We start from the raw sequence: 12538 nt of genomic DNA, 5'->3' as shown, positions 1-12538 counted from the left end.
CTCTGGGGCATTGCTTTCATCCTGTCTGTCTTGTCTGTGCCCTGTCCCATTTGCTGTCAGGGTCTGACTCTGTAGGACTCAGGGAAAGAGGCCGTGGGTTTTATACAGAAGCATTAGCTAGCATGGTGATCACTGTCAATGGATCTGCTCATATGTATCTTTACTTTAAAGACCAGAAGAACTGTGTCTTGTGTCTGGAGACATTAAACACTTGGTTACTTTGAACTGTGTGGGAGGAGTTTCCCCCTTAACTGAGACTCTGGAAGATGCTGTTCGGTTGGGAGAATGAAATCTCTGATGACTCTGTTTGCTGTGCTCATAACACACACAAGTTGAGGTGTGGTGAACTCCCAGCTGACTTCAGCAAGCCACAGCATTCCGGCATTATCATTACATTTTATGAAAACATTGAGGGGGGCGGGGTTCAGAGAAATCAATGCCAAGTAATGAAGATTACTCAGAATTCTAAATAGAAAAAAGAACCCTCAAATGTTAAGCTTCAACTACTCTTGCTTGCTTCCCAGTCCTCCAGTTCTGAGAGAGTTAGAAGACAAAACCAGAGTTCTGAAGTAGAGCAGAGTTTAGGGATGTGACAGGCTGTAAAAGGCAGCAAGTCAGAAAGATAATCAGAGAACGAGGGTTGATTCCTATTTTGAATGCAAGGCTGGGGCTATGGGAGAAACAAGACTCTCTTGGGGTGTCCATGCTGTGAACCCCTCCATCGTAGGCTCAGATTCTATATATGTGGGAATAAACCATATATCCTAAAAACACCCAATCTCTGCAGTCTCTCATTTCCCAAAAGGAAATACGAACCCAGGGGAGGCAGCTTGGGACCCCAGCAATCTTGTGCTGCTGGGAGATTGAAGTGCAAAACCCTCCCATTTCTCATCTGCAAAAACTGTTTAAAGATCTGCCAAACCTGGAAATGTACCTTTCTTTTCTTGAGGTCCAGAGAGCACAACGTCTGAGGGGAAAAAGTGAAATGAGGAAAAAGTCAATACTCATACCTGGCTCCAAGGGCATTGCTTTAAATTTAGAATGTTTGCAAGTGTGTTCAGGCCTAAATCTAAAATTTAGCCACAGTACTCCATCTTCCTCCCTCTTCCAGCATTAGCATTAGCATTAAGTGTTATGAAAGCATGTTCAGGGGGGGGGGGGTACAGAGAAGAGTTGCCTCCCCCAGCTCTGACAGAGTTAGAAGACAAAACCAGAGTTTTGGAGTAGAGCTGAGGGATGTGACAGGCTGCAAAAGGCAGCAAGATGTAAAGAGAATCAGAGCACGAGGGTTGATTCCTGTTTTGAATGCAAGGCTGTGGCTGTGGGAGAAACAAGACTCTCTTGGGGTGTCTGTGAACCCCTCCATTGTAGGCTCAGAGTGCATATATATGTGTAATTAAACCATATATCCTAAGGACACCACAGTCTCTGCTGTGCCTCATTTGCCAATAGGAAGCTCGAACCCTGGGGAAGCAGCCTAGGACCCCAGAATATTAATTTCCTTGGAAATTGGAATGGCACGCAACTCTATCATCTATATCATCTATCTATCTATCTATCTATCTATCTATCTATCTATCTATCTATCTATCATCTATCTATCTATCTATCTATCTATCTAATCTGTCCCACATCTAAAACATCATACAATGACCCTTGTTACCTTTGAATTTCTTGGTCTCCTCCTCCAAAAAAGGATGCATTTTGGAGAAATTATCTATTTGGTGTTTTAATCCATGAGGAAATGCTATTGCATTGATGGTTTTATTCTTATTTTCATTACATCTAGGAAGAAGAAAGTGAGGTTTATTGTGCTCATCAGGTCATTTCAAGTCTTTCTTAATTCAGTCGTCAGAATGAAGGAAAAAGTGGGAACAGCAGGAAGATACCAAGGGCTCGTCCATGACAGGTTTTTCTTACATTCCCCCCATTTTCCCCACGAAAGTCCCCTCTGTTTACCACTGACTCAGAACAAAGGTCAGTCGGGTTTTCTGTGTATTTACAGCTGAATAGAAGCAAACATTTATCAGGTTTTCTGCTGATTTATGTTTCTACCTAGACAGTGATAAGCAGCAGGTTTCCCCAGGAAAAGCGAAGGGACAAAAGAAAAGCCTCTCGGACTTGAGCCTAGAAATCACAGGAAAAGTGGGCGTGTGGATGAGCCCTGTGATAGCAACTAATGGTATTGTCTGCCCTGTGACCATTACAAAGACCTATTACAAACTAGAAAATGATGTAAAAGGGGGTGGAGAGTATAAAGTGTAAATTTACATACACATTTTTTCATTTAAAAATTACATATAAATGATCAATCCGTAATCTATTTTACCTCTTTTTTAAAATAAACTTTACTGTGAAGATGCCGAAATATTTTCAAACTATCTGTCTGAAATTTTGACGCACACGTTGCATACTGTAGCATGTTTAAAATTACAGCTAGGTCAGAAGTGCCTGATTAACTTGTGACAAAGTTGTGATTTGTCGTCGCTTCTTCTTCAATATTTTTAATATTGTATTTTAATTCACAAGCTGCCCTGGAACCTGACAGTGGAGAGCAAGTAAGAAATCTAATAATCCACCACCACCACCACCAACTCTGCTATGATATGAAGTATACAGTAGATGAAGAAATATCATCACTCCTTCCTAAAATATGCATTTTATATACAGTGGTACCTCGGGTTACATACGCTTCAGGTTACAGACACTGCTAACCCAGAAATAGTACCTGGGGTTAAGAACTTTGCTTCAGGATAAGAACAGAAATTGTGCTCCGGCGGCTCAGCAGCAGTGAGAGGCCCCATTAGCTAAAGTGGTGCTTCAGGTTAAGAACAGTTTCAGGTTAAGAACGGACCTAAAGAACAAATTAAGTACTTAACCTGAGGTACCACTGTACATTCTCCCCCCAAAATCCTATCCATTTTTGTATGCTGTTCTATGCATCCCCCAATGTGCTTTCTGTACATTTCCCTGCATGAGATACACAGTTTTGGGTGGATTTTTTAAACGAAAACATGAATCACAAAATTTGTAAAAGTATGCAATCAGATTGGTAACTGTTTTCTGATCTGCTTATTAGTCTGTAAACTGTGAATTAGGTTAGTTCACATAAAAGTATAGACCAAATAAAATTTTCCCTTACCTCAGAGGAAGGAAATTAATATTATTCATTTTCATATTCATAACAAAGCCACATACCTTGCCAGGATGCTCCTCATATTCTAGATGGAAGAGACAGGATGAGAGAAATTCAGTCCCTTGTACCAGTTGCCTCCAGCAGTTTATTAGTTTCCCCTTTGCTTTATATATCAACCAAATACTGAAGTGCACGCCTACTGTAAATACCGTATTTTTTGCTCTATAAGACTCACTTTTCCCAATCCTAAAGTAAGGGGAAATGTGTGTGCGTCTTATGGTGCGAATGCAGGCTGCGCAGCTATCCCAGAAGCCAGAACAGCAAGAGGGATTGCTGTTTTCATTGCACAGCGATCCCTCTTGCTGTTCTGGCTTCTGGGATTGAGAATATTTTTTTTTCTTGTTTTCCTCCTCCAAAAACTAGGTGCGTCTTGTGGTCTGGTGCGTCTAGAGCGAAAAATACGGTACTTCTATAGATCAATGAACAGAGTGTGTGGTGGTACAGCCCTTCCCCAGAGGACAACCTGGACGGTTTTGTTCCACCATTGCTTACCTGCAAGAATTCAGTCACTGGCTGCTTCTGTTTCTCCTCCAGCTGCCTGATTAGGTTGTCAAGGGAGGCCATTTCCTCACAGAGTTTGGCAATATATTGATTCCTACAGTTTTTAATCTCATCGTCCAGTTCCTTTAATTGAGTCAGCAGGAGGTGCTCTTGTTCTTCCAGAAACTGGTGCAATTGCTTGAAATCGGACATGATTTCCTGCCTCTCCATGTCTGTCTGCTTCTGCAAGGAGAGAGTCATGGCCAGACAAAGACATTTAGATGTCCCCTTAATTCCATGTGCGCAACCTGACTGGCAGGGCAGTTGATGTTTACTTCAACACTCACAAAGGTATAGAACATCAATCACAGCCGAGGGCAGCAGGCAGGCTAAATTAGCAGGACGCAGCCTCTTTGCTTGGCTCAGTCCTTAGTATTTTCCTGCTGCTCACCTACTGATCTATTAAGCTGCTGCTGCTCTCTATTCCCTGGCATCTTCAGCCTGGCTTGGCCACCTCACTCTGCCTAATAGTAGGGCCGTGAGGAAGTGACGAGAAGGAGGAAGACTGGCTTTGTGGGGTTCATTCTTAAAGGATTAATGCTGGCATGGCTGGACATTTATGGACTCAAGGACTACATTCGCCCTTAGACAACCCTACCAGTTTTAGCCTGTCCTGCTGAATGTTGTCTAACCTTGCAAGCAGCTGGTCTTCAAGGTCTGAAGCAGAGACATTTCCCAACTCTACCACCCGATATCCATTTAATTGATAATGCCAATGATCAAACCTGGGACCCTGTGCAAGGGAAGAATTAAGGCCTCCCTCTGTCAAGTATAACCATCCTGGAGAGGCAAGAAGGTTTGCACCTACCAGCAGATTCTGGCTTTGAGTCTCCCCATTCAGTTTAGAAGACAGAATTTTCTCTCTCTGTTTGTTCAGGAACTCCAAATGACGCAGGATTCTACCCTGGGGTGGCCAAAAAGGCATTTGGGTTAGTTTTGGCAGCAAAGATATAAACTCTAACAGGCATGTCTGTTCAAGAAACCAAGAACATGAAAGTTGAAAAGAGTGTACGTGTAGCTTCTAGGAAACTTCCGTTCTCAATATGGAATTAGATTCGGCCATCAGCCGAATCTCCTGACAACCTTTCCACCGGGCAGCCCTCCTAGACTATTTGGGGGGGACTATAGTATTGGAAGACACAAGATCTACCCACTTTGGAAGAATGGCAGGTGAAGGTGATTGACTACATGGAACTGGCAGAAATGACTGGCGGAATCTGAGACCAGGGAGAAGAGTCGGTGGAAGAAGATTGGAAGAAATTTAAAGACTATTTACAGAAATATTGTAAAATTAATGAATGTTAGAATGATGTTGGATAGAAATTAAGTGGTTTCCAGCTGTAATGCTTTAAGAGAATATGAAAAAAGGCTTATAAATGGGTAAAAGCTTAATGGCAAGGATTTGCTGAACTAATAAATCTAAGTGGAATACAAAAAATGGAGGTATGAGGAGGTCCGGGGAAATAAGCCTAAGGAAAATAAGTAATGGAAAATCAATGTGTTTTTAACTGTTTTTATTTTGTATTTTTCTTTTTCTTTTTCCATTTTTACTGTAATATTTTAAAAAATCTTAATAAATATCTTATTTAAAAAAATATTTTGGGGGGGGGACTATCCTGAGCAAAAAATGGCGGGCATAACATCCGTTTCCCAACATAAATTCTGAGACTAGAGAAAAAGAGAAACTGCTGGGACCTGAGGAACACCACATGCTTCCACAAGCCTGGCTCATACGGAGTCAGACTGTTTTCTATACCGACAGAAAGTTGCTTTGGGGCAAAGGCTGTCCCCAGCCCCACATAATAATGCTGAGGAATAAACCTGGGACCTTTTTCGGTCAAAGCAGAAGCTCTACTGTTGAGCTACGGCCCTCAGATCAGCCTTCCAGCATTTCCCTGCCCTGATAGTTCTCTGGGCTCCTGGGGCAGGAAAAGGTGGGAGATGGTTGAAATGAGCATTTTTCAAGTTCCTTGGAACTTCTTGTGAATGTTCCTACTTCTGAATGCTCAGTACAAGATAGGAGCTGCAGGCCTCACTATCTGGCTTCTCCCCAGGCTGCAACATTCGCCAGCTCCAGTTCACATCCTCCTCGAGTCTTTTTTGCCAGGCTAGAATGTGTCCCTGAACTCCACTAATGCTTCCCACTTACCGTATTTTTTGCACCATAACACTCACTTTTTTCCTCCTAGAAAGTAAGGGGAAATGTCTGTGCGTGTTATGGAGCGAATGCCTGCGGGGGGGGGGGTCCTGCTGCAGTCGTGAGCGGAGGATCCATGGTTCCCCTTCCTTCCCTCCTCCGTGGTTACAAAGCATGGATCCACATGGATCCTCAGGATTTTTGCATTGGGCTACTCCAAACTGTCAGATCACATGTCTGTGGCCACAGCATGAACCACAAAAATCATATATCCACTATTTCGTTTAGAATATTTTTTTTTCTTGTTTTCCTTCTCTAAAAACTACATGCGTGTTATGGTCTGGTGCGTGTTATAGAGCGAAAAATACGGTACTTAGTTGGCAGACAGAGACGGCAATGAGAGCGTTTGTAGGAACTAGTCTACTGTAAAAAGGTTAGATTTTCAAGTGTTGCTCTGTCCCCTTTTGCCTTGGGCCCCAATAAGCAGCAGCATTTGGGACACAAACACCCACCCACACGCCCCACAGAAAAATGTGTCCCTCAGGCTGAAATATTTCCCCCATCCCTAGGATAACTGAGCATCCCGTGGAAGCCTGGTCCCCAATCCTACATCTCCCTACCTGATACTCCTCAAAGGCCTCCTCCTTTGGGATCACTTTGTGCTTCCTGTGCTCCTTGGATTTGTCGCACACCACACAGATGGGGGCTTGGTCGTCTTCGCAGAAGAGTTTCAGGGGCTCCTGGTGTCTCTTGCAAACCCTTCCCAGCACTTCCACCCCTTTGGCCGCCTGAAGGCTGAATTTCTTGACTATTTCCACAATGCTGGCCAGTTGCCGGTTGGGCCTGAAATTCCTTTGCTGATGAGGTTCCCTGCACTGAGGGCAAGAAGCATCTTGGTCCGATTTCCCCCAAGCCTCGGTGATGCAGTTTTGGCAGAAAATGTGTCCGCAGTCTATGATCACTGGATCTGTGAAATACTCCAGGCAGATGGAACATGTTGTTTCCTCGCAGAGGTTCTGGACTGGACCCTCGTCTGCCATTTCGTCTGCCTGAAATGAGAACAAAGGCTTTAGTTTCCCTTCTCCAGTTTCAAGTTACAGGGCGGGCCTTTCCCTCCCCCTGGGTGACTCATAGTTTTTGAAAAGAAACAGCATAAGCCGGGGGGAACCGTTACAGTGTGCAGCTTCACATCTGTACCATGAATTCAAAGTGCATGGTGTCTGCCAAAGAATTTTGGCAATGGCCGTTTACCCCAAAAAGCTACACTTCCCAGCACCCTTAACTAACTACAGTCCCCAGGAAAATTTGAGGGAGAGCTGTGTGGCCATCAAGAGGCTAATAAAAGGTCTAATACTAATTGACTGGAGCAGGAAGAGGAAGGAAGTAAAGACTGAGAAAAAACAATTGTTTACTTGAGAAGGAATTAGTGAGGGAAGAATTGGTTTCCTGTCTCCCACCCCCAGTTCTCATATAGTTTCTTCTTGCAAACACTGTTGCTCCAGTCCCAAATGTTAACAGGATTTGGCGACAACTAACTTTGACTTTTGAATTACCACAGTCAGGACACTGTAGCTGATATGATTAGGCTTTTAGATTAAAATAAAATTAAATAAGCCCAAAGAAAGAAAAGCAAAACCACATGAATGTTTACTTAAGTTTATGATTTCATGTGTTTTTATTGTGTGTGTCTGCCCTGAACTCCCCATCCTGGTCCAGCGCTGTAACCACTATACCACACTGTCTGTATCTGAAGGAGCAGCCAATCCAAGTTGGGTTTAAGGATAAAGAGCCCTGAGAAGGGAGAGCAGTTGGCACCCTGGTGCTGCCCATGGGCACGGTTAGCATCCAGTCAGCATACTGAGCTGGTCTTTGTTCATAATTTAGAGACACACAGACACTTTCTAGCTGCAGCTTCCACAATTGCACTGGGGGCCGGAGTGACTGACAGTTGTATCTTTGCTGAACCAAGGATATGGCCCCGGAAATATTTTTTACCCTGTTTGGGAAGGTTTAGGGGTGGAGGAAGTGGAGAGGAACCACCTGCATCTCCCAACCAAGGCTGCATCACAAATGGAATGATACCTTTATTCTCCAATGATAAACATTCACTGTTTTATTCGTGTTCAGATGTTCATGGTGTTTCCTTTCACTATGATGTCTTTATTAATATAAAACTGCAAAAACAAACACACACAAAATACACAAAACAGAAGCATTGCTGAATATCGGATTTCTCCTTCTATGGAAACAACTGCAGACTTTTTCATATATAGAACTCTGAAAACTCCACTGAGTATTAATGAAGGACAGGAAAAATGAAACTGAAACCTTCTTTCCGTGAACCTCGTTCCCCAAAACAACAGGAGGCCATGATCCAGATTTCCCCCAGGACAGACAACTTGCATGGGGGCAGGGGGAGAGAGAAAGAAGAAATTGGTGGCTGCAGGGTAGCTTTTTAAAATGTTTTGCCACACATACCATAACATTATTTGGCACGGGACGCTCTCAGGCCCAAATCAGACGTGGCGGCAGTGACACAACATGTCAGAATCCGTCTGTTACAAACTCCCCGTAAAGTGGGAGGAGGGCACTTAGAGTGCTGAACCCTTTCCCCCACCTACGGGACCGCCTCCCCTGGTATGCCCCACGGAGGACCTTAAGGTCCACAAATAGCAACACTTTGGATGTCCCAGATCGCAAGGTGGTTAGATTGGTCTCAACTAGGGCCAGGGCCTTTTCAGTACTGGCCCCGACTTGGTGGAATGCTCTGTCACAAGAGAATAGGGCCCTGCGGGACTGGACATATTTCCGCAGGGCCCGCAAGACAGAGCTGTTCCGCCTGGCCTTTGGTTTGGACTCAGTCTGACCCTTAAGTTTCCCTCCCCTTATGGTTTTGATCTAAGGGCTACCATTAAAATGAGGCTGCATTTTAAATTGTATTTTAACCCGTATTTTAATAAATTGGTGTTTTGTGTGTGTGTGTTTCCCCCCATTATGTTTTTATTGTAATTTTACTGGTGTTAGCTGCTCTGAGCCCAGCTCTGGCCAGGGAGGGCGGGGTATAAATAAAATTATTATTATTATTATTATTATTATTATTATTATTATTATTATTACACATACAACCTTCCCTACCAAAGGCACTTTTGCCAGACGTTTCCCCCCAATGTAAGAAACCTACAGTGGGGAGTAAACAGCTGGGAGGTTTTCTTGGGGGCCCTTTCACCTGTCTCCCAATACTTTTGTCCTGTACAAATAAGCATGAATTCAACTTGTTGGGACAATATATTACTTAGTTCAAATTTCTTCTTTTGCCTCTTACTATATAATTCATCAGTTGGCTTGTTAATTATCAATGTCCATGAGTCATTTATTTCCTATTTGAGTTTCCCCTCCTTATGTGACGAGTAGGCTATAATTCAACCTTTAATAAAAGCTTTATATGCTTCCCATTCATATATCCTAGCAGTCAACGTGTCAGTATTTATATCAAAGAATTGTTCAGTCTCAGTCTTCATTTGTTTTACAAACTGGTCACCATTAAGTACAGTGATACCTTGGCTTAAGGCGGGGGTCCGTTCAGGAGCCAAAAATGATGCACGCCAAAGCGCTGCGTGTGTGCAAAGCACCAAACCTGGAAGTAACCTGTTCTGGTACTGCCAGGTTTGGTGCCGATGTTTGGCGGAACAGACTCCCACCAGAGTGGACGCCGGACGAAGTACGACTGTAATGAGATGTTAAAATACCAGTTTCTTGGTATCTTAGCTGTATTATAATACTTCCAATCCAAGCTAATTGCACTGTCATCAGATACACAACATCAATCAATCAATAATCTTTATTACAGTCACAGACCAGCATAAGAAAAACATATGAATAAAATACAGCGGTACCCTGGCTTACAGCAGGGATCCGTTCCGGAGCCCCTGCCGTAACCCGAAAATGACGCAGGCCAAAGTGTCGTGTCTGCGCATGCGCGTGCGTGATTTAGTGCTTCTGCGCATGCATGAGCAGCAAACCCAGAAGTAACCCGTTCTGGTACTTCCGGGTTTGCTGCCGACGTTCTGCGGAACGGACTCAAGCCAGGGCTGACGCAGACCAAGGTATGACTGTAGAAGTTAGGATTTACACAGGTAATTGTTAAAGCAAATACAAATAAGAAAACAAGCATAGGATAAACATGTGAATAGAATACAAGGTTAAACACAGATAATGGATGGATAAGAACTGATAATGAAAACTTTTAAGAACTAGAAGACATGCAGCTAAAACAGCTATAAGTGGTGGAGCTTAAGGGAATACAGGTCTTGCAACATATATCAATATCACAATCTTGAATTTGATGGACGCTGATATTAAGAAAAAATCCAACCTAAAACAGGGTCAACCAAATTCAACTCTTGCATGTACTTTTTGAGAGTTTCTCTAACTAATGAAACTTTTTTTTCATGGAAGCTTGCTTCTATCCAGGTTAGGATCAATCATTTCATTGAAATCACCTCCTATTACAGTATAAGTTTATTGTATGTACTTTGACTTAGATGAGTAAAACATTGATAAAACATATCTGGGGAATCTACATTTGGTCCATATATATTAATCAACATTATTACCATTTCGTCAATTTTCACACACAAAATTAAATACCATCCATTTTCATCTCTAATAACTTGTCATATATCCACTCTCAATCCTTTTCGTATCAAGATAGCAAGGCCTCTAGCATTGGAAATTTGCAGTATATTCCTTTCCTACCCAATTCTTCATTAACACTTTTTTGTCTTGATTTAACAAATGTGTCTCTTGTAAATAACCGATATAAGTAATTAGAGGTTTTTAGTATTGCAGAATTACTCACTGTTTTTTGGACTCTCTCAGCCCTTTTACATTCAAACTAACTAACTTCCTATTATATTATTAACTTCCTTTTGGCCCCTCTTATCTTGGTTGTAAATCCACTATTCATTGTTACAAGGTTTCTTGTATATGCATGTACAGTGGTACCTCGGGTTACATACGCTTCAGGTTACATACGCTTCAGGTTACACACTCTGCTAACCCAGAAATAGTGCTTCAGGTTAAGAAATTTGCTTCAGGATAAGAACAGAAATTGTGCTCCGGCGGTGCGGCAGCAGCAGGAGGCCCCATTAGCTAAAGTGGTGCTTCAGGTTAAGAACAGTTTCAGGTTAAGAACGGACCTCCGGAATGAATTAAGTACTTAACCTGAGGTACCACTGTATATAAAACCTGCCATTCATATACCTCAAATACTTCTTTTTATCAGCTTGATTCTGACTTGTTAATATTTTTATTGAAAAAGCGGTGGTGACTTTTGCTGCTTCACTAGTCGATAAACAGGTGGTATAAAACATTCTTTTGTTGTTGGTTTTCACTGCTGACTGTTTACACTCCATTCTATTGGCAGAACAGCCAGACTGGCAAAACAATGGCTTCAACAGTGTATCCTCTTATTAATCAGTTAATGGAGTCATCCAAAGCTTCAGTTCCAGGGAGAAGTCCAGAAAGAGAAATATCTTCACCAGGGCTTCTATGGATTTTGGCGGAATTTCTCTTTCTTATCTTGACGTAAGGAGGATGAAACATCTAAGGAAAAACATTGATATGAAGAAGTAGTCAAGCTAATGCTTTAGATTCAGAGTGCTTGGAAGTGTGTTCACGCCAGAATCTAAAATTTAGCCATCTTATATGATCATTTGCCCTCTTCTGTGTTGGTGTAATGTGAACAATGGGTGAAATTGCACAGTGCTTGGGCTTGTGCCTTGAGGAGCACATTTCCCACGACTGGATGTTCTGAGATAAGGGTGCCAGGTGCCCTGGGTTGCCATAGCAACACCAGAAAGGTCGAGTGTGCGACTTGTGGAGTCATTCACCCTCCCATTGGTCCAGGAAATGTGCCTACATGTAGAGACAGCAATAGTAGCCTCTGGGGCATTGCTTTCATCCTGTCTGTCTTGTCTGTGCCCTGTCCCATTTGCTGTCAGGGTCTGACTCTGTAGGACTCAGGGAAAGAGGCCGTGGGTTTTATACAGAAGCATTGTGTCTGGAGACATTAAACACTTGGTTACTTTGAACTGCATGGGAGGAGTTTTCCCCCTTAACTGGGACTCTGGAAGATGCTGTTTGGTTGGGAGAAGGAAATCTCTGATGACTCTGTTTGCTGTGCTCATAACACACACCAGTTGAGGTGTGGTGAACTCCCAGCTGACTTCAGCAAGCCACAGCATTCCGGCATTATCATTACATTTTATGAAAACATTGAGGGGGGTGGGGTTCAGAGAAATCAATGCCAAGTAATGACGATTACTCAGAATTCTAAATAGAAAAAAGAACCCTTAAATGTTAAGCTTCAACTACTCTTGCTTGCTTCCCAGTCCTCCAGCTCTGAAATAGTTAAAAGACAAAGCCAGAGTTTTGAAGTAGAGTTTAGGGATGTGACAGGCTGTAAAAGGCAGCAAGACAGAAAGATATTCAGAGCACGAGGGTTGATTCCTGCTTTGAATCAAAGGCTGTGGCTATGGGAGAAACAAGACTCTCTTGGGTTGTCTGCCTTGTGAACCCCTCCATCGTAGACTCAGATTGTATATATGTGTAAATAAACCATATATCGCAAAGACACCACAGTTCTCTGCTGTATCTCATTTCCC

The 12538-nt window shown here is 42.8% G+C and overlaps 3 protein-coding genes and 1 long non-coding RNA gene across 6 annotated transcripts in view; 2 read left to right on the top strand and 2 right to left on the bottom strand.

Annotated features, from left to right (window-relative positions):
* LOC310701545 (zinc finger protein RFP-like) overlaps positions 1 to 12538 on the top strand; it is an 85208-nt gene that overhangs the window by 36577 nt on the left and 36093 nt on the right. The gene's annotated exons all lie outside the window — the stretch shown is intronic.
* Positions 1 to 12538, bottom strand: part of LOC310700932 (uncharacterized protein) — a 43408-nt gene that overhangs the window by 2594 nt on the left and 28276 nt on the right. The gene's annotated exons all lie outside the window — the stretch shown is intronic.
* LOC310701838 (zinc finger protein RFP-like) lies at positions 819 to 7734 on the bottom strand. Of its 2 annotated transcripts, XM_083493280.1 has the most exons (6): positions 6494 to 7734; positions 4545 to 4640; positions 3689 to 3919; positions 3199 to 3221; positions 1664 to 1785; positions 819 to 967 (listed from the first exon to the last, which is right to left on the bottom strand). In XM_083493280.1, the coding sequence occupies exons 1-6, from the start codon at positions 6911 to 6913 to the stop codon at positions 906 to 908; spliced, it is 954 nt and encodes a 317-aa protein (XP_083349406.1). In that variant the 5' UTR covers positions 6914 to 7734; the 3' UTR covers positions 819 to 905. The 2 variants fall into 2 exon arrangements, with proteins under 2 accessions (XP_083349406.1, XP_083349407.1); XM_083493281.1 differs by lacking the exons at positions 819 to 967; positions 3199 to 3221 and having other exon boundaries at positions 6494 to 7716.
* LOC310702236 lies at positions 1785 to 3145 on the top strand. Its single transcript, XR_014523388.1, has 2 exons — positions 1785 to 2182; positions 2530 to 3145. It is a non-coding gene; the product is annotated as an uncharacterized lncRNA (long non-coding RNA).

This window comes from Podarcis liolepis (genome assembly GCF_965112155.1).
Source record: "Podarcis liolepis genome assembly, chromosome: 2".
Lineage (NCBI taxonomy): Eukaryota > Metazoa > Chordata > Lepidosauria > Squamata > Lacertidae > Podarcis > Podarcis liolepis.
The sequence above is the reverse complement of the archived record's forward strand: the minus strand, read 5'-3'. Positions and strand labels throughout refer to the sequence as shown.